This window comes from Chiloscyllium punctatum, chromosome 36, assembly GCF_047496795.1.
Source record: "Chiloscyllium punctatum isolate Juve2018m chromosome 36, sChiPun1.3, whole genome shotgun sequence".
NCBI classification, from domain to species: Eukaryota; Metazoa; Chordata; class Chondrichthyes; order Orectolobiformes; family Hemiscylliidae; genus Chiloscyllium; species Chiloscyllium punctatum.
In genome coordinates, this window is record NC_092774.1 from 47,623,737 (window position 1) to 47,651,335 (window position 27,599).

At 46.8% G+C, this 27,599-nt stretch overlaps 2 protein-coding genes across 3 annotated transcripts in view; one reads left to right on the forward strand and one right to left on the reverse strand.

Moving 5' to 3' along the window:
- Window positions 1-13,628, forward strand: part of LOC140460469 (uncharacterized) — a 37,105-nt gene extending 23,477 nt beyond the window's left edge. Inside the window, exon 4 of the mRNA XM_072555015.1 lies at window positions 8,575-13,628. Coding sequence (XP_072411116.1) covers window positions 8,575-9,334 — 760 coding nt within the window. The 3' untranslated portion in view covers window positions 9,335-13,628. The remainder of the gene's footprint in view (window positions 1-8,574) is intronic.
- On the reverse strand, window positions 4,001-26,705 carry LOC140460467 (uncharacterized). Of its 2 annotated transcripts, none has more exons than XM_072555014.1 (2): window positions 26,690-26,705; window positions 4,001-5,322 (listed from the first exon to the last, which is right to left on the reverse strand). In XM_072555014.1, the coding sequence occupies exon 2, from the start codon at window positions 4,938-4,940 to the stop codon at window positions 4,266-4,268; it is 675 nt and encodes a 224-aa protein (XP_072411115.1). In that variant the 5' UTR covers window positions 4,941-5,322; window positions 26,690-26,705; the 3' UTR covers window positions 4,001-4,265. The 2 variants fall into 2 exon arrangements, with proteins under 2 accessions (XP_072411115.1, XP_072411114.1); XM_072555013.1 differs by lacking the exon at window positions 26,690-26,705 and adding an exon at window positions 5,708-6,053.
- Window positions 26,706-27,599: the final 894 nt, after the last annotated feature.

A 27,599-nucleotide genomic window follows, 5' to 3' on the forward strand; every position in this document is an offset into this window, starting at 1 on the left:
TGGGACTTCGATGTTGTGGCCATTACAGAGACGTGGGTAGAACAGGGACAGGAATGGCTGTTGCAGGTTCCAGGGTTTAAATGTTTTAGTAGGGTCAGAGATGGGGGTAAAAGAGGGGGAGGTGTGGCATTGCTTGTCAAGGATAGTATTACGGCAGTAAAAAGGGTGATGAAGGAAGACTTGCCATCTGAGGTAGTTTGGGCAGAGGTTAGAAATAGGAAAGGTGTGGTCACCCTGTTAGGAGTTTTCTACAGGCCTCCTAATAGTCCGAGAGAAGTAGAGGAAAGTATTGCGAGGATGATTCAGGAGAAGAGTGAAAGTAGCAGGGTGGTTGTTATGGGGGACTTTAACTTCCCAGATATTGACTGGGAAAGCTATAGCTCGAGTTCGTTAGATGGGTCGGTGTTTGTCCAATGTGTGCAGGAGGGTTTCCTGACACAATATGTAGACAGGCCAACAGAGGTGAGGCTATACTGGATTTGGTTCTAGGTAATGAACCAGGCCAGGTGTTAGACTTGGAGGTAGGTGAGCACTTCGGGGGCAGTGACCACAATTCGGTGACTTTTACTCTAGTGATGGAGAGGGATAAGTGTGCACTGCAGGGCAAGAGTTATAGCTGGGGGCAGGGAAATTATGATGCGGTGAGGCATGACTTAGGATGCACGGATTGGAAAAATAGGCTTCAAGGGAAGAACACAAATGATATGTGGAGATTGTTCAAGGAACAGCTAATGGGTGTCCTTGATAAGTATGTACCAGTCAGGCAGGGAGTAAAGGGTCTTGTGAGGGAGCCGTGGTTTAATAAGGAATTGGAATCCCTTGTGAAAGGGAAGAGAGCGGCCTGTGTAAAGATGAGGCGTGAAGGTTCAGTTGGGGCGATTGAGAGTTATAAGGTAGCCAGGAAGGATCTAAAGAGAGAGCTAAGAGCAGCGAGAAGGGGACATGAAAAGTCCTTAGTTGGTAGGATTAGGGAAAACCCAAAGGCCTTCTATAGGTATGTCAGGAAGCAAAGGATGACTAGGGTAGGTATCGGTCCAGTCAAGGATAGTAGTGGGAAGTTGTGTGTGGAGGCGGAGGAGATCAGTGAGACACTAAATCAATACCTTTCGTCAGTATTCACTCAGGAACAGGACATTGTTGCCGATGTGAATACTGAGTCACAATTAATTAGAATGGACGGCTTTGAGGTATGTAGGGAAGAGGTGTTGGAAATTCTGGAAAGGATGAAAATAGATAAGTCCCCTGGGCCTGATGGCATTTATCCTAGGATCCTCTGGGAAGCTAGGGAGGAGATAGCAGAGCCATTGGCCTTGATTTTTATGTCATTGTTGTCTACGGGAATAGTGCCAGAAGACTGGAGGATAGCGAATGTGGTCCCCTTGTTCAAGAAGGGGAGCAGGGATAGCCCGAGTAACTATAGGCCAGTGAGTCTCACTTCTGTTGTGGGCAAAGTCTTAGAGAGAATTGTAAGGGATAGGATTTATGAACATCTGGATAGGAATAATGTGATCAAGGATAGTCAGCATGGTTTTGTGAAGGGCAGGTCGTGCCTCACAAACCTTATTGAATTCTTTGAGAAGGTGACCAAGGAAGTGGACGAGGGTAAAGCAGTAGATGTGGTGCATATGGATTTTAGCAAGGCGTTTGATAAGGTACCCCATGGTAAGCTACTGCAAAAACTACGGAGGTATGGCATTGAGGGTGCATTAGAGGTTTGGATTAGGAATTGGCTGGCTGGAAGGAGACAGAGGGTAGTAGTTGATGGTATAGGTTCATCTTGGAGCACAGTTACTAGCGGTGTTCCACAAGGATCTGTTTTGGGACCATTGCTGTTTGTCATTTTTATAAATGACTTGGAGGAGGGGCTTGAAGGCTGGGTGAGCAAGTTTGCGGATGACACGAAAGTCGGTGGAGTTGTGGACAGCGAAAAAGGATGTGGCAGGTTACAGCGGGATGTAGATAAGTTGCAGAGCTGGGCAGTAAGGTGGCAAATGGAATTCAATGTAGCTAAGTGTGAAGTCATTCACTTTGGTAGGAGTAACAAGAAGATGGATTACTGGGCTAATGGTAGACTACTTGGTAGTGTGGATGAGCAGAGGGATCTTGGTGTCCATGTAGACAGATCTTTGAAAGTTGCCACCCAGGTAAATAGTGCTGTGAAGAAGGCATATGGTGTACTGGGCTTTATTGGTAGAGGAATTGAGTTCCGGAGTCCTGAGGTCATGTTGGAGTTGTATAAGACACTGGTGCGGCCTCATCTGGAGTATTGTGTGCAGTTTTGGTCGCCATATTATAGGAAGGATGTGGAGGCATTGGAACGAGTGCAGAGGAGGTTTACCAGGATGTTGCCTGGTATGGTAGGAAGATCATATGAGGAAAGGCTGAGGCACTTGGGGCTGTTCTCATTGGAGAAAAGAAGGTTTAGGGGAGATTTGATAGAGATGTACAAGATGATTAGGGGTTTAGATAGGGTTGACAGTGACAACCTTTTTCCGCTAATGAAGTCAGCTGTTACCAGGGGACACAGCTTTAAATTAAGGGGTGGTAGGTATAGGACAGATGTTAGGGGTAGATTTTTTTACTCAGCGGGTTGTGAGTTCATGGAATGCCCTGCCAGTAGCAGTGGTGGACTCTCCCTCTTTATGGTCATTTAAGCGGGCATTGGACAAGCATATGGAGGTTGTTGGGCTAGTGTAGGTTAGGTAGGCTTCGGTCGGCGCAACATCGAGGGCCGAAGGGCCTGTACTGCGCTGTATTTTTCTATGTTCTATGTTTTTCTATGTTCTATTTCTGGTCTCCTTCCTATCGGAAAGATGTTGTGAAACTTGAAAGGGTTCAGAAACTATTTACAAGGATGTTGCCAGGGTTGGAGGATTTGAGCCAAACGGAGAGGCTGAACAGGGTGGGGCTGTTTTCCCTGGAGCGTCGGAGGCCGAGGGGTGACCTTATGGAGGTTTACAAAATTATGAGGGGCATGGGTAGGGTAAATAGGCAAAGTATTTTCCCTGGGCTCGGGGAGTCCAGAACTAGAGGGCATAGGTTTAGGGTGAGAGGGGAAAGATATAAAAGAGAACTACGGGACAACTTTTTCACACAGAAGGTGGTATGTGTATGGAATGAGCTGCCAAAGAAAGTGGTGGAGGCTGGTACAATTGTAACATTTAAAAGGCATTTGGATGGGTATATGAATCGGAAGGGTTTGGAGGGATATGGGCAAGGTTCTGGCAGGTGGGACTAGAACATAGAACATAGAAAAATACAGCGCAGTACAGGCCCTTTGGCCCTCGATGTTGCACCGATCCAAGCCCACCTAACCTACACTAGCCCACTATCCTCCATATGCCTATCCGATGCCCGTTTAAATGCCCATAAAGAGGGAGAGTCCACCACTGCTACTGGCAGGGCATTCCATGAACTCACGACTCGCTGAGTAAAGAATCTACCCCTAACATCTGTCCTATACCTACCACCCCTTAATTTAAAGCTATGCCCCCTCATAATAGCTGACTCCATACGTGGAAAAATGGGTTGGGCCAAAGGGTCTGTTTCCATGCTATACATCTCTATGACTGACTGTGTGGAGTTTGCACATTCTCCCCCGTGTCTGTATGCATTTCTTCCAGGTACTCCAGTTTCTTCCCACAGTCCAGAAATGTGCAGGTTGGGTAGATTGGCTATGAGAAATGCAGGGTTAAAAGAGTGGGGTGGGTTGGGTTGGGTTGAGGGGGTTGGGGGTGGGGGTGGGTGATGATGGGCTGCTTTTCAGAGGGTCGATGTGGACTTCATGGTCCAAATGGCTTGCTTCCACTCACTGGGAGGGATTCAGTGAAATTAAGGGTGAGCTTCACAGATAACTTTTCAAACCAATTTGAAGTCTGGGCTGACACCAATTGTTAAAAGTTCAGAATGTAACTTTTAAAAAGAAGTTTTGTGATTTACATATGAAAGAAGAGAAACTAACATGGTCATTCTAACAGATGAGAGACTTAAACAATCAAGGTATTTTTCAATGTGTAATTTCAGTTGCATCACGGTGTAAACATTTGCTATAAATTCTGTATCTTACAATTGTATACTCCACAACCACCTGCTGAAGGAGCAGCGCTCCGAAAGCTAATGCTTTCAATTAAACCTATTGGACTAGAACCTGGTGTTTTAAATTTTCAAACTGCAGCCACAAAAATCAATGATATTTACAGAATACTAAACTCCAGATTCTTCTAGGAGTTGTTAACGTGATTAACAGCAGGATCTAACCCCAGCTATCATTTGTGAACACGCTGGTGTGTCAGCAGGTTTGATGGCTGACTGAAACCCTTCCCACACACACAACAGACAAATGGTTTCTCCCCAGTGTGAGTTCGCTGGTGTATTACCAGGTTAAAAGACTTTATGAAACTCCTTCCACACACAGAGCACATGAACGGCCTCTCCCCTGTGTGAATTCGCTGGTGTATCAGAAGGTTGGATGGATGAGTGTACGCCTTCCCACACACAGAGCAAATGAAGCATCTCTCCCCAGTATGAACCCGTTGATGAGCTATAAGGTTGGGTGAAGACCTGAACGTTTTCCCACAACTCGCACAGCTGAAAGGTCTCTCCTCCGTGTGTGTTTGTTGGTGTTCGAGCAAATGGGAGGACCGAGTGAATCCTTTCCCACACTCGGAGCAGGTGAACGGTCTCTCCCCTGTGTGAACACGCTGGTGTGCAGTGAGGTTGGATGAAGACCTGAACCGCTTTCCGCAAGAAGCGCACTTGAACGGCCTCTCCTCGGTGTGAGTTTGTTGGTGAGACTGGAGGCAGGATAACTGACTAAATGCTTTCTCGCAGACCGAGCAGGTGTATGGTTTCTCACCAGTGTGACTGCGTCGATGGTTTTCCAGTAGGGATGGGTAGTCGAATCCTTTACCACAATCCTCACATTTCCATGGCTTCTCCATCGTGCTGATGTCGTTCTCCGAATTGGACAATTATGAGAAACATCGTCCACGCACTGGGCGCATACAAACAGACGCTCTCTGCTGTGATGGTGCAATGTTTGTTCAAACTCCAGAACTGGTTCACGTACTTTGCTGGAACACTCCTATTTAGGAGAACGGGACAGGGGTGCTTCTCCAGTCTCTCAGCACCTCTTCAGTCACACGGAACATCTGAAACATTTTCTCACAGAACAGGCAAATCCTTCCTCAGTCAAAGGCTCATCGTATTCATCAAAGTCGTGGCCTGGTTCTTTATTGGGGGTTCCCCCTTGAGAAAACCTCCCTCTTTTTTAAGATCTTGCAATAAGGAGTTCATGAACTCCGTGCAACCAAACTGTATGACCTGGGGCGGGGAGGGGGGAATACAAGAAAGAGTTTACAACATTCTCCTCCCCTCCTCCCTCTGCAACCAACCCCCCTGACCTGGGAGGAAAATGCTAGGGAGAGGGTTTATAACATTCTCCTCCCCCCACTCCCTCTGCAACCAACCCCCCCCCCCCCCCCGACCTGGGGGGAAATGCAGGGAAGAGGGTTTACAACATTCTCCTCCCCTACTCCCTCTGCAAACCCCTGAGCTGGGGGGGGGGGGAAATGCTAAGAAGAGGATTTATAACATTCTCCTCCCCCACTCCCTTTGCAACCAACCCCCCCTGACCTGGGGGGGAATGCAGGGAAGAGTGTTTACAACATTCTCCTCCCCCAACTCCCTGTGCATCAAATCGTATGACCTGGAGGAAAATGCAAGGGATAGTTCATGATATTGTTACTCCCTCATCTGCAGATCCGCGCAGGCGCATTGCGGGCCCACTGTCCGGAGCAGGCGCAGTACACCAGTCGCCAGCTGCAGGGCACGATCTGCCTCGCTTTGGAGCGGCCGACGCCGGGGCTGGGGTGGGATCGGACACCGAGCGGCGTCTTGCGCAGGCTCGAGCCGGTTGCCCTGGAAACCTTTGTCTCGGCGAGCACGTGGAAAAGGAAGGGGAAACAATGGGTGGAGGGGGCGGGGCTCCGTCGCAGTCCGCTTCGCCTCCAGCCTTGGGATCCGAGGACGTCACCGCCCTACCGCTGCCGTCCCTCTATTGGCTGCTCGAGTCGTTCCCCGCCCCCAAAGGAAATCGTCACAATGCGTCTCAATGCCCAATGAGCTTCCAGAGGAGAACTGCCTCTTCTGGGCAACCTCTGGGTGCAAATTGATGTAACATTTTTTATTTCTCTTCTCGCCCTGGGAGGCTGGGAAGGAGGGGAGAAACTGGCCACTTGTGTCATAGGAAGTAAATGCAGGGGACGGGCAGATTTTGCACTGGTTAGTTCTGCAAACTGGGCCTGAATTTTCAGGACTGTCAAAGAAGCAAAGGTGGTCAATGGTGACTTGCCAAGTGCTTCATGGAACAGACAGGCTAAACGCAGGTAAGGTGTTTCCCCTGGCCAGAGAGTCAAGAAACATGTGGCAGAATTTTAAAACTTATCAGCATGCCGTTTAAGATCAAAACGTGGAGATTTTCATTTTAACTCTGAGATCTGTGGAAGCTCGGTCTTTAAGGGTGTTTCGAGGAAAGGTTAACGGAGTTCTTAATACTAATGGCATAAAGAGTTAAATGGATACTGTGGATGCAAGGTTTTGAAGTGTTTGATCAGCCATGGCCAACTTAAGTGACAGGCTTGGCATTTCTGTTCCTATTCAGGGCTCTCTCTGTTAAACGTATTGTCACTCTTTACTGCCTTGGCTTGGCACATTTATTTTTCTGGTTAAAAGGGTGGACTGTATCCTAATGTTCACAATTAAAGGGATGGCTTCCCAAGAAAAGGCTTAATTTTAAAGGGACAGTAAATTTATGTAAGACTCAAGGTATATCTAATATTGTTCCTTGGTACGTATTTAATATATTGCCTATAGTTCTTTAAACTTTATTCACAATTCTTTCTAGTCTTACAATACAGTGCTGTAGGTACAATATATATTTCTGGATTGATTCAATATGGCATAGGAATCCATTCAGCAGTTTGAGTACACACTAACTCTGTGGACATGGTATGGGGGTGCCACTGTTGGACTGGGTGGACAACGTTAAAAATCACACAAATCCAACAGGTTTAGTTGGAAGCACTAGCTTTCGGAGCGCTGCTGCAACTAGTGGGGCAGCATCATAGGACACAGAATTTATAACAAAAGATCACAGTGTTATACAACCAATGCGACATATTGAACTGTATATCTTTCATCTCTTAGAATGTGTTGCAGGTTTCGATTCCTTAATATGTAAATCCCAGAACTTCTTTCAAGTCATGTTCCTGAGATAACTTAAAGTTTTATTGGAAAAAAAGTGACATCTCAGCTCAGGACACCTTTAATGCATTGTCTGAGCTGAGATGTTAACTTTTTTGCTAAAATCTTCAGTTATCTCGGGAATGTGACTTGAAAGAAGTTCTGGATTTACGTAGCAATGAACTGAAACCTGCAACCCAGTCTAAAAGATGAAAGGCTCAACTGCAATCTAGGTTTGTTCAATACATCACATCAGTTGTATCACACTATGACCTTTTACTATAAATTCTGTGTCCGATGAACCTAATCCACTAGCATCCTGACAAAGGAGCAGCACTCTGAAAGCTAGTACGTCCAAATAAACCTGTTAGACTATAACCTGGTGTTGTGTGATTTTTAACTAACTCTGTGTAGCAGTCCAATAGGTTCCATGATCTCACTATATCCCCATAGCCTTGCAAGAGTTTTACATCAGTGCACACACAATTTCAGTTTGATTTCATGGATTGTCTTTGCTTTCACCTTGCTCGTTGGCGCTGATGTCAGGTCATGACCACTGAACGTCTGGCAGTATTTCTAATCAGAAATAGTGTACTGTATATAACAGATTTTTTTTTAAGATCCACTAATACGTACATATATGTAGGGTGAAGATTTTCAGAAAGGACGTGTTAAGTGTCAACCAGCCTGAGTAGAGTGTGGGAAGATTGCACATGGTGTTTGGAGATGAACAGAGAAAAAAAAGAAATTAGAATTATCTGTTCTGAATTGATTTCCTCTACTGTCAATCCTAACTTTTGTAAACTCCTTTTACAGTAAATTGGAAGGGGAGGATCTGCAGACATACATGTCAAGTCAAAGGCCAAGTCAAGATCAGACTGAATCACTTAATTCATCCGGATGTGACTATCACCAGTCTGTGAATCAATAAACAAAGTGGTGTTTAGCCAACTCCAGTCGTTATAAAGCATCAGGAACTGGAAAAACAGGAGATATAACTGAGTGAGAGTGCTTCCGTGCATTGACTGTGCAAAGAAACAGAAGCAGTTCCACAGCCTGAAGTTGAATTGCGTTGTTCCCCAAGGGGAAGAGCCGGTTCTGTGTGCAGATGAAGTTTCCATCAATCATTTAACCTGAACGTTCATGGGACACAGACACACACACCATGAAGAAACCGTGGAAATGTGAGGACTGTGGGAAGGGATTCCGCTCCCCATCGGTGTTGGAAACACACCGACGCAGTCACACTGGTGAGAGGCCCTTCAGCTGCCCTGAGTGTGGGAAAGGATTCAGTGATTCCTCCACGCTGAAGAGACACGAGCGGGTTCACAGGCAGCAGAAGCCGTTCGCCTGCTCCAAGTGCGGGAAGGGCTTCACTCAGTCCTGCCACCTGCTGACCCACCAGCGGGTCCACACCGGGGAGAGACCCTTCACCTGCTCCGAGTGCGGGAAGGGCTTCACTCAGTCGTCCGTGCTGCTGCGACATCGGCGCGTTCACGTCGAGGAGAGACCCTTCGCCTGCACAGTGTGCGGGAAGGGCTTCACTCAGTCCTCGGACCTGCTGACGCACCAGCGGGTTCACACCGGGGAGAGGCCCTTCACCTGTCCCGCCTGCGGGAAGAGGTTCGCTCACTCGTCCACCCTGCTGAGGCACCAGCGGGACCACACCGGGAAGCGGCCGTTCGCTTGCTCCGAATGTGGGAAGGGCTTCACCCAGTTTTCCGACTTGGTGCGACACCGGCGGGTCCACACCGGGGAGTGCCCCTTCACCTGCTCCACGTGTGGGAAGGGATTCAGCCAGTCGTCCAGCGTGCTGAGGCACCACAGCAGCCACACCAACGAAAGGCCGTTCAAATGCCCCGACTGCGGGGGTAGCTTCAAAACAGCTGAGGACCTGATGGTCCACCAGAGGATTCACACCGAGGAGAGACCGTACGGCTGCTCCCGCTGCACGAAGAGGTTCCGAACAGTGTCCAGCCTGCGGAGACACCAGCGCATTCACACCGGGGAGCGGCCGTTCGCCTGCTCCGTGTGTGGGAAGGGATTCGCGCAGTCCTCCAACTTGCTGATGCACCAGCGAGTGCACGAGTGACTGCCGTAATTTGGATTCTGCCGTTATCGCCGCTGCCGGTCACATCCCGGGCCGAACCCTGTTCATCCTGACACTGAGCCAAGTGGGAGAGTTGGCGGGATTTCCTTGGGCTGCACTGGCCGCTCTCACCCCTGGGCTTCCAGTGGGGCGGATGATCTCTGAGTCTGGAACTGCACATACCCACTGAAATGAGCCTTTGAAGTTGATGACACGGCTTTTGTTTTTTTGGGAAACCGTCAAGGATCGATCTAAAATGAATGCGTTTCTCTCTTCTTTTTCCATTGAGTGTCCAACCCATGGCCAGAGAAGTCGGCTCAGTTGATCTCTGTCAGTATCTAGGATTCATATGAACCTCTCTATAAGCTCCACCTCCATCATCGCATAGAAGATATGATTAGATTACAGTGTGGAAACAGGCCTTTCGGCCCAACAAGTCCACACCGACCCGCAACCCGCCCGGACCCCATTCTCCTACATTTACCCCTGCACCTAACACTACAGGCAATTTAGCATGGCCAATTCACCTGACCTGCACATTTTTGGACTATGGGAGGAAACCGGAGCACCCGGAGGAAACCCACGCAGACACGGGGAGAATGTGCAAACTCCACAAAGTCTCTGGCTATCCATTCTATCCAAGCCTCTCCTCATCTTGTACAGCTCTGTCAAGTCACCGTTCATCCTTCCAATGAGAAAAGCCCTATCTCCCTCAAGTCCAGGCAGCATCCTGGGAAATCTCATCTGCACCCTCTCTAAAACTTCCACCTCCTTCCTACAAGAGGCGACCAGAGCTGAACACAATATTCCAAGTGTGGTCGAACCAGGACTCGATAGAGCTGCAGCATAACCTCGCAGCTTTTAAACTCAATCCCCCTGCTAATGAAAGCCGCTCAGTGGTTAGCACTGCCGCCTCACTGCACCAGGTTCCCAGGTTCAATTCCAGCCTTGGGTGACTGTATGTGTGGAGTTTACACATTCTGCTCGTGCCTGCGTTGGTTTCCTCCCACAGTCCAAAGATATGCAGATCAGGTGAATTGGCCGTGCTAACTTGCCTGCTGTGTCAGGTGCATGAATCAAAGGGAGATGGGTCTGGGTGGGTTACTCTTCAGAGGGTCAGTATGGACTGGTTGGGCCGAAGGGCCTGTTTCCACACTGTAGGGAATCTGATCTCAAAAGTGAAACTTGGAAGCCAGCAGCCGGAGTTCCATCCCTGTTCAAGGAAGAGAATAACCTTTTCCCTCAGTTTGGACTTCCCTAATACAAGTGTTTCCTGTTTGCCTGTGCCAAGGACACCGTTTCTTAGCGAAGGAGCCCAAAACTGCGCAGACTCCAGGTGTGGTCTCACCAAGCGCTGCATGCCTGCTGTCAGACCTCCTTGCTCTTGTGGGTTTCACCAGTTTCCTCATTTCCCCTACCCCGCACCTCACCCCAGCTCCAACCTTCCAGCTCAGCACCATCCCCATGACCTGTCCTACCTGCCAATCTCCCTTCCCACCTATCCGCTTAACCCTCCCCTCTGACCTATCACCTCCATCCCCATCCCCATCCACCCATTGTACTCTTTGCTACCTTCCCCCACCCTCCCCTTTGACCTATCACCTCCAACCCACCCCCATTCACCTATTGTACTCTTTGCTACCTCCCCCCACCCTCCTCTCTGACCTATCACCTCCATCCCCACCCCCATTCACCTATTGTACTCTATGCTACTTTCCCCCCTCCCACCCCCCCCCCCCAACCCCCATTTATCTCTCCACTCTGCAGGCTCCCTGCCTCTATTCCTGATGAAGGGCTTTTGCCAAAACGTCAATTTTCCTGCTCCTCGGATGCTGCCTGACCTGCTGTGCTTTTCCAGCACCACTCTGATCTGAACTCTGGTTTCCAGCATCTGCAGTCCTCACGTTTGCCTCCCTGCTCCTGTGCTGAAAAGCCCTTTTGCGATAACGGACAATGTTCCATTTGTCTTCCTTGCCGTACCTGCATGCTTCCTTTGAAAGAATGGTATACAAGGCCATGCAGGTCCCTTCGCATACCAACATTTCCAAATCCCATCACCAGTAAGATAGTACTCTGCCATCCTGACTTTCCTGTCAAAGTGGATAACTTCACACTTATACTACAATTGCCCATTTGCTTAACTTTTGTCAATTCCACCTCCCCCTCCGCCCCCCCCCCCCAACACATACACACACACACACACACACACACACACGTACACTCTTCCTGGAAGCCTCTTTATATCCTGCTCACTCACAATCCGCCTAGTTTGTGTGAATAAACTTAAAAATCTTACGTTTGATTCCCCCCGCCAAATTGTTGCTGTATACCCTGACTGGCTGGGGGCTGATCATTGCGGTGCCCTACTTGTCAAAGCTAAACACTCCAAGAAAGATTAATTTATTTCTACTGTCTGTATCGTGCCTGCTAACTCATTCTCGATCCATGCAAGTATATTCCTACCAAATTTTGCACGCTAACTTCTCATGTTGGATTGTATGAAAAATTCAGTTTCTCCAGTTTACTGGTTCTCCCATTCCTATTCTGTTAGTTATCCTTAAAACTTCCTGTAGTATTAGAACATAGAACAGTACAGCGCAGAACAGGCCCTTCGGCCCTTAATGTTGCGCCGACCTGTGAACTATTCTCAGCTCGTCTCCCTACACTATCCCAAAATCTACCATGTGCTTATCTAAGGATTGTTTAAATCTCCCTAATGTGGCTGAGTTGACTACATTGGCAGGCAGGGCATTCCACACCCTTTCCACTCTCTGCATAAAGAACCTGCCCCTGACATCTGTCTTCAATCTATCACCCCTCAATTTGTAGTAATGCCCCCCTCGTAAAAGCTGACCTCAACTATCGTCAAACATCGTTCCCCTTTCATAAATCCGTGTTGACTTTGTGGAACCCTGTTGTTACTTTGTAAATGTCCAATTATCACAGAGTTGACTTCAGCATTTTCCCTGCCTCTGATGTTAGGCTGATCAGGAATCAAGGAGAAATATTTCTCTATTGTGTCTGGAAAAGCCTATGTTTGCGCTCGCGCGCGCACACACACACACACACACACGTGAGTGTTTCAGTACACTGACTGGGGAAAGACCTTCAATAAGTTGTACAACCTAAAAAACTGTGGCAGTTACAGTGAGGAGAGGCTGCGTACATGCTCTGTGTGAGGATGAGGCTGTCGCCCATCATCAAGGCTGGAATGACACAAGCAGGCGCACACACCGGAGAAAATGTGGGGACTGTGGGAAGAGATTCCATTCCCCGTCTGAGCCGGACACTCCCTATGCACTGCTGCACTGCGCTGAGGCTGCTTACCTGGGAAGGAACTCGTCCAGCCCTGCTGACACACAAGCACAGGTACACCGGAGAGGGACCACGTTCCTGTGTCAGAAGGGATTCGCTCAGCCCTCCATCCTGATGAGACCTCGGTGAGTCCACAGCAGGCAGAGGCTGTTCACCTCTTCATCAACTGTGGTGAGGCATTGGTGAGTTCACAAATGATCACCATGTTACAATTTGGCAAGAAGTGATCAACTGAGTCCCTTCCGTTCAACCTCCTCCATGGGTCACAACAAAGGTCTCAGTTCCTTTTGCTTGATGCCGTACCCCTCTCTGATTGAAAATGTAATGTACTCTGCTTGGCTTTAATAAGGAACCAATCAATGCAATTCACAAGTCAAAGAAAGAGCAAATCTATTACCTATGAAAGTTAATTTTTAAAAAAATAACTTGGTGTTAAGTGTGCAGCCTTTGTTCAATCACTTGTGCCCACATACATACAGGTACACAGAGAAATGGTGTCCAGTGTAAAGGAAGATGAAAGAACATAACATTTAAATGTGGTTGTTTTGAGGTTTCACCTGAACTGGTGTGGCTTTGCTGGTTTCTTGGATGAGGTCAGTCGGGGCCAAATTCATTCATAATCAATTTTCTCTAAAGCGTGAATTTTTTTTTTAAACATGGGCACTAATTCCAAAGGGAGAGAAAGTTCTTAGCCTGGATGTTTTTTGTAATTTTTTAAAAATTCGTTTGAAGGACTTGGGCATCACGATAGCCCATCCCTATTTATTAGAATGAATGAATGCATCCCTACAGTGTGGAAACTTCGGTCCAACAAGTCCACACCGACCTTCCGAACAGTATCCCACCCAAACCCATTCCTCCACATTTCCCCCTGCCGAATGCAACTAACCTACACATCCCTGAACACTATGGGGCAATTTACCACGGCCCTAACCTGCACATCTTTGGATTGTGGGAGGAAACCAGAGCACTCAGAGGAAATCCACGCAGACACGGGGAGAATGTGCAAACTGCACACAATCGCCTGAGGCTGGAATCAAACCCGGGTTCCTGGTGCTGTGAGGCAGCAGTGCTAACCACTGTGCCACCGTGCCAGCCCTTAGAAGGTGGGGGTGAGCTGCCTTCTTGAATCGCTGCAGTCCACTTGCTGTGGGGAGACCCACAATACCGGTAGGAAGGGAGCGTCCGGTTTCAATTCTTTGTTGTGACTTTCTAGCGATTGATACAATCGAGTGGCTTGCTCGGCCATTTCAGAGGTCAGTTGAGAGTCAACCGTATTGCTGTGGGTCTGGAGTCACGTGTAGGCCAGACCAGGTAAGGATGGCAGTTTCCTTCCCTAGAGGGCATTAGTGAACCAGATGGGTTTTTCACACCATTGACAATGGATTCGTGGCCATCAGTCAACTCTTAATTCCAGGTTTTGTTCTAATTGAGTTCAAATTCCACCATCTGCCGTAGTTTCTGGATGAATAGACGAGCAATAATACCACGAGGCCATCATCTCCCCAACCAAATCCCTGAATGTTATTCAATTTTTAAAAAATACCTCTTTCTTGAGCAAAGCCCACAGGCTCATAATCATGGTTACCTGCAGGAGACCCAATTTTGTGTCATAGCTACTTATTTGACACCATTTCAAATGCCTTGTGAAAATCTAACCCCACTCTGGACAAGATGTGTTCATGTTCAACCGTTCAATGTGATTCGGAGTTCATTCCCACGAAAGTCAGCTGGAAGGAAATTCAACTAGTTCCTTCCAAAAAAGAGAGAGCGCATTTTCTCAAAAGGGAGTAACCAGCTGGGCAAAGCGATTCATTGGATTCCTCTTCCAAAGGGAAAGCATGAGCGCAATGGGCTGAATGGCCTAATTTCAAGCACATTTAAAGGGGAGGGAAGGATCATCTTGAGTTGTGGAATGACGTATTAACAAAAGCAGGGTCTCCTCTGTATGACCCATTTTAAGCCTGAAATACATCCCACCCCCCCCCACCCCGTCACATTCTCTGAAATATCAGGTGGAATTTAACACAGAAGGGTTCAGAAAAGATTTACAAGGATGTTGCTAGGGTTGGAGGGTTTGAGCTGCAGAGGGAAGCTGAATAGGCTGGGGCTGTTTTCCCTGGAATGTCAGAGAGTGAGGGGTGACCATATAGAGGTTTATAAAATCATGAGGGACATGGATAGGGTGAGTGAATAGCCAAGGTCTTTTCCCTGGCGTGGGGGAGTTCAGAACTAGACGGCATGTGTTTAAGTTGAATCATAGAATCCCTACAACGTGGAAACAGGCCATTTAACTCAAAAAGCCCACACCAATCCTCCTAAGAGTAACCCTCCCAGACCCAGTCCCCTATTCATCTATATTTGCCCCTGACTAATGTACCTAACCTACACATCCCAGAACATTTAGCAAGGCCAGTTCACCCTAACCTGCGCATCTTTGGACTGTGGAAGGAAACTGGAGCACCCGGAGGAAACCCACATAAACACAGGGGAAAACGTGCAAACTCCACACAGGCAGTCGCTCGAGGCTGGGATCAAATCTGGGTCCTTGGTACTGTGAGGCAGCAGTGCTAACCACTGAGCCAACATGCTAAGCTGAGAAAGGAAAGATTTAACAGGGAAATAAGAGGCTACATTTTCACGAAGAGGGTGGTGTGTGTGTGTGTGAGAGAGAGAGAGAGAGGTGAGCTGCAAGAGGCGTTGGTGGAGGCCGGTCCAATCACGAAATTTAAAAAGCATCTGGATGGGTATATGAATAGGAAAGCTTTAATGAGATATCGGCCAAATGCTGGCAAATGGGACTTGATTAATTTTGGATATCTTGTTGGCATGAACAAGTTGCATAGAAGGCTCTGTTTCCAAGCTATGCATCTTTAAGAGTAAGTGTGAGCAGATTTCATTTCACAGGAGGACGAGAGTGAGTCGAATGCAAAGTTCTAAAGAGTGTTTAGGGACAGAGGAACCTCGGAATTCAGGAGCAGGGATTGATAAAGATTGCAGAATAACTGAGTAGAATTAACAAAGCAGATAGGAAATTTGGATTCAGAAATGGAGACATCAAGGACCGTAGCAGCGAAGTTCTGATGAATATTTCTAAAAGCTCTAGTTAATTCACAATTAGAGTATTGTATCCAGATCTGGTCACCGCATGTTCAGAACAATGTCGAGGTCCCTGTCAGTGGAGAGGACATTTACCAGAAAGGATCCAGGGATGAGGTAGATGATATACAAGGTTAGAAGAAGGAGCTGAGGAAGTTCTCCTTGAATTAATAAAGGTTGAGGGGAGATTAGTAAGAGATGAAGATGATTTTGGCTCCGGTTTCCTCCCACAATCCAAAAATGTGTAGGTTAGGTGAATTGGCCATGCTAAATTGCCCATAGTGTTAGCTGAAGGGGTAAATGTAGGGGAATGGGTCTGGGTGGGTTGCGCTTCGGCGGGTCGGTGTGGACTTATTGGGCTGAAGGGCCTGTTTCCACACTGTAAGTAATCGAAAAAATCTAGAACAAAGCTGGAAACCCAGTCGCGGACAGTCATGCCCAACTGGAGACTTTGTCTTAGCTTCTGTCAGATGCTGCCAGACCTGAGAAGTATGTCCAACAGATAACAGCGTTGGTCAGCAAGCACAAAGAGTGATGGGTGAGCGGGTGGTGATGGGTGACATTCTGGAGATATCTGGGACAATTATTAGGATTATGTAAGAGTCAGAAGCTCAATTTGTGATTAAATATGAGACCAAGAATGTGAACTGTGTGATTCAAAGGAGAGGGGGTGCGGGGTCAATTGGAGATTAGAATTTGTAGCGATGACTCAAGACAATGGTTTTTATCTCCCCCAGTTTGTAAATGGAGGACATTTCCTGTCTTCTAATATTGGACGTGGGATAATTAGTCTGATAATTTGATAACATCGAACCTCGACTAGCCATCAAAAGACATGACCCACTATCACTAGTTTCTATACATACAGACAAAGGACACCACTTGGACTGGGGCAACACACACATCCTAGAAACAAAGACACAAACGAGAATTCCTAGAGGCATGGCATTCTAACCAGAACTCCATCCATAAACACAGCGATTTAGATCCCACCTCCCTTCTCTTGAAAAAAAGGAATTGGAAATGACATCACCCACCTTAAGAAACCAAGCCCTATAAATAGAGTGGCTGGACATACCACCAGCGCTTCATCGGAGACTCTCACTGATGAGGTTACCTAGTCATGGTGATAAAACGTCTGAAAACAAACCTTCCAGCTCAGCGAGCTAACTGGTTTGATTATCGTCACGTAGCAAATACATTGAAAAGTACTGATTTGTACGCAAATCAGACAAACCAAACCTTACACAAGTACGTCAAGGTCACAGGACAGAATTCAGAATATCACAGCTACAGAAAAGATGCAGAGAAAGTCAACTCCAATACCATTCGTAAGTCTGTGAACAGCAAGGAAGAATTTGTTGGTGTGGTTTTCCAAACTTTTGTGGAAGGTGGCACAGAGTATAATCAGAGTCAGACAGGTCTTTGATGATGTTCGTTGCTTTCAGAGAACATAAAACATTCCAGCGCAGTGCCCTCGATGTTGCGCCGACCTGTGAAACCAATCTGAAGCCCATCTAACCTGCACTATTCCATTCTTATCCATATGCGTATCCAATGACCATTTAAATGCCCTTAAAGTTGGCGAGTCTACTACTGTTGCAGGCAATGTGTTGCATGCCCCTACTTTCCCAAGGCAGTGGGAAGTATAGATGAAGTCATAGAGTCATAGAGATGTACAGCACGGAAACAGACCCTTCGGTCCATGCCGACCAGATATCCCAACCCAATCTAGTCCCACCTGCCAGCACCCAGCCCATATCCCTCCAAACCCTTCCTTTTCATATACCCATCCAAATGCCTCTTAAATGTTGCAATTGTACTAGCCTCCACCACTTCCTCTGGCAGCTCATTCCATACCCATACCACCCTCTGTGTGAAAGAGTTGCCCCGTAGGTGTCATTTATATTTTTCCCCATGCAAGGGAGGCTGGTTTTCGTGATGGACTGGGCAGCATTCACAATTCTCTATGACCTCTTGTGGCCTTGGGTGTAGACATTGCCAAACCAAGCTGTGATACATCTGGATGGCAAGCTTTCTATGGTGCGTGTATCCACATTGGTAAGAGTCATTGTGGACATGCTGAATTTCCCTCAGTTTTGGTGTGCTATCTGGAGTGTGGCGTTGATGTGGATGGGCCAGGGTACATAACTGATGATACTTATAGCCAGAAACGTGATGCTTTTGACGACCTCAACCTCAGCACCTTTGATACAGACAGGGGTCGTGTCCTCTACTCCACTTCCACGACCAGCTCCTTTGTTTTGCGGACATCGAGGGAGACCACGCCACTAAGCTCTCTGCCTTCTCCTGCACTCTGTGTCGATGGCATTTGAGGTCTGACCCAATGCGGTGGTGCCATCAGCAAATTTGTAAATGGAGTTAGAGCCGGATTTCACCATACATGGTCAGACGCAGGAGGAGTGCAGTAACTGGGCTGAGTACGCAGTATGGCAGCACGCCAGTGTGGAGGATCGGTGCAGAGGAGTTGTCGGTGCCCGTCCTGACTGATTGTGGTCTGGAAGTTGAGAATCAAGTTGCAGAGAGGGGAGCAGAGCCCTAGATCTCGGAGTTTGGAGATGGGTTTGGCTGGAACTGTGGTGGTGAAGGCAGAGCTAAAATCACTAAATAGGAGTCTATTTAGCAACTGTAGAGGAATGTAGAGGGACGACACTGAGCTGGAACTGGGTTTCATCAGTGTACACGTGAAAACTAGAGCAGAGATTCTAAATAATGTCATCTAGTAACAGGAGGAGCCAAGAATCAGGGGGACACCAATTTCGAGGTCTATGGGAGAAAGGGAGGTGGAAGGTGTGCTGTAGTTCATTCCAATGGTGTAATGGAGAACTTTTCCTCCCCCCTCAGGAGGGGTAATGATCTGGATTTCAAGGAGGCACCTTCAATACAGGTGTTCAAAAGTCAGACGGGAGGAAGTATAGAGGGTTTTACTCAATGAGCCAATGAAAGGGAGCAACGCAGCAGAGACAGCCAATGAGATGATCTCACTCTCAGTGAGAGGGATGCTCCACAATCTCCTGACACTTGGTGAAGATGGAGAGGACAGGGGAGGGGGAGAGCCCTTCAAAATGAACCTTGTTCAGAACGAACATGTCAACGACATTAAAAAGATTTGCCACACTGTGCTGAATTACAAAGCTGATTCATTCATCTCTAGAACATTGACAACTAAAACCAAGCTGGGGTTTATTAACCGATAAACATGGTTCAGTCCTGGATTTGACGATTAGCAAAGACCAGCTCCTGTAGTTATGCAGTTCCTGACTTAGCAAGAGGCTGTTCTGAGTGTATGCCTTCCCAGACTCAGTGCAGGTGAACAGCCTCACCCCAGTGGGTATTATCTGGTGTACTGTGACCTCAGACAATGGGTCCTTTCCCACAATGACTGCATCGGGTTCCCCATGGGAGACTGGGGAGCAAGGTTAGATCTCACAGAATACAGGGAGAACTAGCCATTTGGACACAGAACTGGCTCAAAGGTGGAAGACAGAGGGTGGTGATGGAGGGTTGTTATTCAGACTGGAGGCCTGTGACCAGTGGAGTGCCACAAGGATCAGTGCTGGACCCTCTACTTTTGGAAATTAACATAAATGATTTGGATGCGAGCATAAGAGGTAGAGTTAGTAAGTTTGCAGATGACACCAAAATTGGAGGCGCATTGGACAGCGAAGAGGGTTACCTCAGATTACAACAGGATCTGGACCAGATGTGCCAATGGGCTGAGAAGTGGCAGATGGAGTTTAATTCAGATAAATGCGAGGTACTGCATTTTGGGAAAGCAAATCTTAGCAGGATTTATACACTTAATGGTAAGGTCCTAGGGAGTGTTGCTGAACAAAGAAACCTTGGAGTACAGGTTCATAGTTCCTTAAAGTGGAGTTGCAGGTAGATAAGGACAGTGAAGAAGGCATTTGGTATGCTTTCTTTTATTGGTCAGAGTATTGAGTACAGGAGTTGGGAGGTCATGTTGCAGCCGTACAGGACATTGGTTAGGCCACTGTTGGAATATTGCATGCAATTCTAGTCTCCTTCTGATCGGAAAGATGTTGTGAAACTTGAAAGGGTTCAGAAAAGATTTACAAGGATGTTGCCAGGGTTGGAGGATTTGAGCTACAGGGAGAGGCTGAATAGGCTTGGGCTCTTTTCCCTGGAGCGTCGGAGACTGAAGGGTAACCTTATCGAGGTTTACAAAATTATGAGGGGCATGGATAGGATAAAGAGACAAAGTCTTTTCCCTGGGATCAGGGAGTCCAGAACTAGAGGCCATAGGTTTAGGGTGAGAGGGGAAAGACATAAAAGAGACCTAAGGGGCAACTTTTTTCACACAGAGCGTGGTACGGGTGTTGAATGAGCTGCCAGAGGAAGTGGTGGAGGCTGGTACAATTGCAACATTTAAGAGGCATTTGGATGGGTATATGAATCGGAAGGGTTTGGAGGGATATGGGCCGGGTGCTGGCAGGTGGGACTAGATTGGGTGGGGATATCTGGTCAGCCTGGATGGATTGGACCGAAGGGTCTGTTTCCATGCTGTACATCTCTATGACTCTATCTGACCAGTCTCTCTGCATTGTGAACAAGTTGTTGGGACAGCAGTTCCCCCATTACATTTATAGCAATTCCTGCTCTCTTTGCAAATTCAAAGATCTCTCCCCAGTGTGAACTTGCGCATGGACCATCAAGTGGGAAGAGCAAATGAATCTCTTCCTATGCTCGGAGCACATGAACAGTCCCTTCCCGATGTAACCGTGCCAATGGCTGTCCGGCTGATGCGGGAATCAGAAGGCTTCATCACAGACCAACATGTCCAGGATCTCCCTTCAATGTGACTGCATTTGTGTCTCCAGAGGTCAGGTGATTGATTGAAGCCTTGTTCACCCAGAGAACACACGTAGGACTTCTCCTTCCCATGAACTGTGCTTTCCTTCCACATCCAAAATCCAATTCATGTTCTGGTTGTGATAAATTGGAAGTCTCCATCAGGTACTGACGTCCTGCTGGATCTATGATCCCTGGCTGTAATTCCTCCCCCTCTGTCACCTTCCAAAATGTGTTTTATATCAGGAAAGAAAGGAGAGTAAGAGAAAAGACCAAGGCTGGCCTGCAACATTGAGCTGAATGAGTGATAACGTATTGGGGCAGCCGAAAGAGAAACTATCACAAAAACCTGCCAGAATCTTAGAAAAGCCAAACTCGTTCACTAATGTCCATCAAGGAAGGGAATCTGGCACCCAGTCTGAAGATGCACAAGATGGGTTGAAAAGAGAGAGACAGAGGCAAAGGAGAGGGATCACCCAATGTCGTGCCCAAGCTAAACTTCAAATATTATATTTAAATATGACTTGGAAGTGCCGGTGTTGGACTGGGGTGGATAAAGTGAAAAATCGCACAACGCCAGGTTACAGTCCAACAGGTTCATTTGGAAGCACTAGCTTTCGGAGCGCTGCTCCTTCATCAGGTGGTGGTGGACTATAAGATCGTAGGGCACAGATTTTACGTATAAAAGAACTGAAACCAACATGCCTATTCTAAAAGATGATAGACTTAACAAACAATCCAGGTCTTTTTCAATATATAATTGCAGTTACATCACACTGTAAACTTTTGCTAAAAGTTCTGTGCCTTATGATCTCATACTCCACAACCACCTGATGAAGGAGCAGCACTCCGAAAGCTAGTGCTTCCAAATCAACCTGTTGGACTCTAACCTGGTGTTGTGTGATTTTTAACTTTACATTTAAATATATTTACATCACTACTGAGACCATCTGGATGTAGGTTTGCTCGCTGAGCTGGAAGGTTCATTTCCAGACGTTTCGTCACCCTACTAGGTAACATCTTCAGTAGGCCTCAGGCGAAGCACTGCTCATAATTCCAGTTTTCTATTTATATGTTTGGGTTTCTTTGGGTTGGTGATGTCATTTCCTGTGGTGAGGTCATTTCTTGTGGTGAAGTCACTTCCTGTTCCTTTTCTCAGGGCATGGTGGATGGGGTCTAACTCGATGTCCGGTTGAAAAGCCATGCTTCTAGGAATTCTCGTGCACAACTTTGTTTGGCTTGTCCTAGGATGGATGTGTTGTCCCAGTCGAAGTGGTGTCCTTCGTTATCTGTATGTAAGGATACTAGTGAGAGAGGGTCATGTCGTTTTGTGGTTAGTTGTGGTGTTCATGTATCCTGGTGGCTAGTTTTCTGCCTGTTTGTCCAATGTAGTGTTTGTTACAGTTCCTTGCACGATATTTCGTAAATGACATTAATTTTGCTTGTTGTCTGTATTATCCACCTCAGTGCCATCACCCATTTCAATTCACCTGGTTCTGACTGAACTCTGTGTTCTTCTTATTTCTAGACTTAAGCATGTACTCCTGGCTGGCCTCACACATTCAGCACTGCAGTAATTTTGTAATTGTCAGAAAAATAATGCTGCTTGCGACCTTACACTTCAAAGCTCTCCCTGTGTTTCCAGACTTGGTTGTAATTTCTGAGTCAATCTGATATGAAAGGAGAAAATATTTGAAATAACTGGGGAGAGAGAGAAAAGCAATAATATTATAGGGCGTGCTGAATAGATGAAAGGGAATAAAAATGGCACCGGGTTTGACTTTCTGTATCAACTCAGAAACAGAAAGGACCTCCAGTGGAGGAAAAACCATTCCGAATGCTGGCAAATATAAATCTAGTTAATCGGGGCTTGAGTGAGGATCTAAAATTTGAATTTAGGCTGTTGCCAGAGGCAACAAGTATATGTAGATTTTTATTAACCACAAAATGGCTTTTCGATTAAAAATGATATATCAAAATGGCGTGTCTTTTTGACACTGTGAACTTGCTGAGTTGCTTGCATTTAGAGATGAGGAAAGAATAGGTGGCACGGTGGCACAGTGGTTAGCACTGCTGCCTTGCAGTGCCTGTAGACCCGGGTTCAATTCCCGCCTCAGGGCGACTGACTGTGTGGAGTTTGCACATTCTCCCCGTGTCTGTGCCGGTTTCCTCCGGGTGCTTCGGTTTCCTCCCGCAGGCCAGATGAATTGGCCATGCTAAATTGCCTGTAGTGTTAGGTAAGGGGCAAATGCTGGAGTATGGGTGGGTTACGCTTCGGCGGGTCGGTGTGGACTTGTTGGGCCGAAGGGCCTGTTTCCACACTGTAATGTAATGTAATGTAATCTAATCTAATCAATGAATCATAAGACAGCAATTTCGGATTCGAACTAGCAAACACGGGATGATTTCGTGTGTCAAACAATCTGTCTCTCAGGAAATATCATTGGATTAGCCTGCTGTCAATCATGTCACCATATTACAGTTGACTGGTCTTTTCTTGTAATTAAGGCTGTGCTGTCTCTTAAAAAAACATATAAATAATGTGTAATTTTCGAATGTAATGGTGCCATTTCTCCACAGAACACAGAAGCTTTTAACCTCCGTGTTGCTGGACAAATCTGCACCAGGCTGCCTTCATTTATGAAGCTGGTAACCTTGCTTGCAACAGACCGCACTCCTAGTGATTCTTTTGACAGATCTTGAACCGAGAGGCCCCTTTGTGGGGTCCATATCTTCGTCAGCAGCAGTGGAAACCTGCACATACCTTACAGAAACATCAACAAACTGCTAAACATGATCGAAATACATCCATTATTTGAGAAAGAGGAGTGAAATAAGGGGAAATAGGTGACCAGGAAGGGCGTAGGGTTGACAAAGCAATGGGTGGATATGGATTTGGATCTACAGTAAAGGAGCCAACCCCAGTGCCATGAAAGAACAGTGTAGCACTAATGTTTCAAATTACAAATGGAAGCTCAATAATTCTAAGCTCTGAAACAATTACAGTGCCTCCAATGTTAAAGATATCAGAAACATGGGAGGCAGAGAAAAATCACTCAGTCTTCAAACCTTCGAACTCCCTGTTTGGATCAGAAATCGGCTCGTTGAAAGAAGACACAGCTTGGTGATTGATGGGAAATGTTCATCCTGGAGTTCAGTTACTAGTGGCGTACCGCAAGGATTTGGGGCTACTGCTGTTTGTCATTTTTATAAACGAGCTCTGGATGAGGGCGTAGCAGGATGGGTTAGTAAATTTGCGGATGACATTAAGGTCTGTGGAGTTGTGGATAGTGACAAAGGATGTTGTAGGTTACAGAGTGGCATAGGTAAGCTGCAGAGCTGGGCTGAGAGGTGGCAAATGGAGTTTAATGTGGAAAAGTGTGAGGTGATTCACTTTGGAAGGAGTAACAGAAATAAAGAATGCTGGGCTAACGTGAAGATTCTTGGCAGTGTATATGAGTCGAGCGATCTCGGTGTCCATGTATGTCGATCCCTGAATGTTGCAGCCCAATTTGATAGGGTTGTTAAGAAGGCATATGATGTGTTAGCTTTTATTGGGAGAGGAATTGAGTTTTGGAGCACGAGGTCATGCTGCAGCTGTACAAAACTCTGATGCAACCGCACTTGGGGTATTGTGTACAGTTCTGGTCACCGCATTATATGAAGGATGTGGAAGCTTTGGAAAATGTTCAGAGGTGATTTGCTAGGATGTTGCCTAGTATGGAGGGAAGGTCTCACAAGAAAAGGCCGAGGGACTTTAGACCGTTTTCAATAAAGAGAAATTTGAGAAGTTACTTAATTGAGGCATATAAGATAATCAGAGGGTTAGATAGGGTGGACAGGGAGAGCCTTTTACCTCACATGGAGATGGCTAGCACCAGGGACATAGCTTTAAATTGAGGGGTGATAGATATAGGACAGATGTCAGAGGTAGTTTCTTTACACAGGGAGTAGTAAGGGCTTGGAGCGCTCTGCCAGGAACTGTACTAGACTTGCCCACTTTAAGGACATTTAAATGGTCATTGGATGCAAATGGAATAGTGTAGGATAAAAAGGCTTCAGATCGATTCCATGGATCCACACAACATCGAGGGCCAAAGTGCCTAAACTGCGCTGTTCTCAAAGGATATGACTGAAGTCAAGACTGTCAGTAAGAGACAGAACTTGAGAGACAAACATTTCTCTTGATCTGTGTTTGCGATGTGTAAATCATCTGTCTCCCTCCCCATGCAAGAGGAGTACTTGAAATCCGTTCCAAACAATCCAGGATATGAACGTGCAAGAGGAGCTTTCTGCTTCTTGGGTGAAATTGGTCATGCACATGCTCAGTCTTTATTAAGATGGCGACTGTTCCCCCAGGTTTCTCAATTATTTTTCGAAAACAAAAGCTTGTCTGGAAATAACGAGGAATCAATGGTCTGACAAGATGGGAAAGTTTATGAAATTAAGTAGTAATAGTGTAGAACTAAAGGGAACTAAATTGCAATAAATGCCTGAACCATGGTCAAGCATTCTTAGATTTTAAAAGAGGATCTGCAGAGACTATGATTCTTTTGCCTTCAATCTTCCAGATATTCATGGGACACTGAAATGCCACCCACTTTGCTCCCTGATGGGCTTTTAGGTAGATTCCCAATGACAAAAGAGTCCGGAACAAAGGGTCACAGTTTAAGAATACGGGGTCGGCCGTTTGGACTGAAATGAGGAAAAATTTATTAACCCAGAGAGCAATGAGAATTCTCTTCCACTGACAGCAATTAAAGCCAAAGCATTAAATGTTTTCAAGGAGTTAGGCACAGCTCATAGGGTTAAACGGTTCAAAACCTCAGTGTGAACATGATTTGAAGATGCCAGCATTTCAGTTACATCACACTATAAATTTTTTGCTATAACTTTTTTGTGGGCGGCACGGTGGCACAGTGGTTAGCACTGCTGCCTCACAGCGCCAGAGACCCGGGTTCAATTCCCGCCTCAGGCGACTGACTGTGTGGAGTTTGCACGTTCTCCCCGTGTCTGCATGGGTTTCCTCCGGGTGCTCCGGTTTCCTCCCACAGTCCAAAGATGTGCAGGTCAGGTGAATTGGCCATGCTGAATTGCCCGTAGTGTTAGGTAGGGGTATGGGTGGGTTGCGCTTCGGCGGGGCGGTGTGGACTTGTTGGGCCGAAGGGCCTGTTTCCACACTGTAAGTAATCTAATCTAATCTAACTTCTGTGCCTTATAATTGTGTCCTCCACAACTACCTGATGAAGGAGCAGCGCTCCGAAAGCTAGTGTGTTTCCAATTAAACCTGATGGTGTGTGATTTTTATCATTGTGAACAGTGGAGCAGTTCAAAGGGACAACTCCTGTTTCTAATTTTCCTATGTTTCCCACCCAAGGTGTCTGCTAATGTGAGCTGTATGAGGAACAAATTCAGTGGTATATTCGTCAGTCCCCACCTCAAGGAGCAATTCTGGTCACCTCATTGCAGAAAGTTTGTAACTGTACGCTATCTCAACCGTGCTTCCAACAGGGTGGTTCTTGTGGCGTAGTGTACCTAGTGTTCAGGTCCCACATGCACTGGAGGTGTAACATGATTTGTCCAAGTACTGCACTGGAGTTTGATGGAAAGCAATGCCAATTACACTAGTGAGAGAGGATAGTGGCCAGGATTGGAGGTTGCAGCTGTGAGGAAGGTTTGGCACGGCTGAGGTTGTGTGCTCCTAAACAGTGGAAATTTGAGTGGGGTGCCTGGCTGCACTGGATGAGAAGCCGCTTGCCTCAGCAAAGGGAGCTCAATGCCCCGCCACCGCGTGGGGCTCTGGGGGACTCACAGACTGCAAGACCAGAGGGAGGGGCGGTGACAGACGCTCAACCCTCTGTGATGTCACAATGGCGGCCGGTTCCCTGGATCAGGGGGGAGTCCTCAACCCCTCCGACTCCATCACCAAGATGGCGGCCGAGATCCAGCTGCTCCTTTGGGGGGAGGGGTGGGGGGGGGCCTGCCTCCGTTCGCCGGTCCAACGCGGCGCCCGTGGGGCTGCTCTTCCTTGCTCCGAGGCTTCCTTCAAGAATCTGTCAGCGCCCCAGAGCCCGCCCGCCCTCCCTTTTTCTCGTAACCGCCCCGACTCACGTTCTCCTTCAGCGGACCGCGCCTCCGCGGTCACGTTCAAATACTGACACTGATCATGCGCATATCATCGTAGTCTAGTGCGCAGCCGCAAGACCGGGACCGTGCAGGGCACATGCGTATTGTTGTTCCCTTCCACCACTCTTCCTCCCCACCCCCCACCCAACAAATCCCAACCTTTGTGGTGGTGGTTAGGCCAGGAGGAATTGGGAATATTTACATTAAACTTCTGTTTTTGTCACCAAAAGTGAAAATTGATAAGTACGTCTGTCTTAGTAACCAACTGGACTGAAAATTTCATTGTTCGTAAAGAGACAAATTGAAATTGAGAAATTTTGTTTGACACAGATGTAATTATTAATATTTGAGCCACAAAAGGGGTGATACCAAGATAAAACTTAAGAACTGAGATGAAAGGAATCGAGTGTGTTGAAAGGAAAAACAGATTTCAAGTTTCACAGCAGGAAACATATCAACACCAATTTCTTTTTTTGTTTTCCAATCCAGTGTTTAAAATTGTTCAGTCAGCTAATTAACCAGAACAAGACCAGACAGCATGTGTACAAAAAAAAACTGTCGACCATTTTAAAGAGTATCCTCAGAACAGGAGAAATTTGAGGTATTATTCAAACACAGTTGTGTCACCTTTTGTCTTCTGTATAGATGCTGCCTGAGGTTTTCTTGCAATATTTGTTTCTGTAGCCAGGGAACTTGTTCTCGAAATCTGGTGTGTCAGTGCAGTGAGTATCATTGGGCAATGTAATAAACGTGTGCAATTCTGGTCTCCTTCCTATCAGAAAGATGTTGTAAAACTTGAAAGGGTTCAGAAAAGATTTACAAGGATGTTGCCAGGGTTGCAGGATTTGAGCTATAGGGAGAGGTTGAATAGGGTAGGGCTGTTTTCCCTGGAGTG

Excerpts from the sequence above, each read along its gene's own strand:
- LOC140460467 (XM_072555014.1), bottom strand. The coding sequence starts at position 4,940 with ATGGAGAAGCCATGGAAATGTGAGGATTGTGGTAAAGGATTCGACTAC.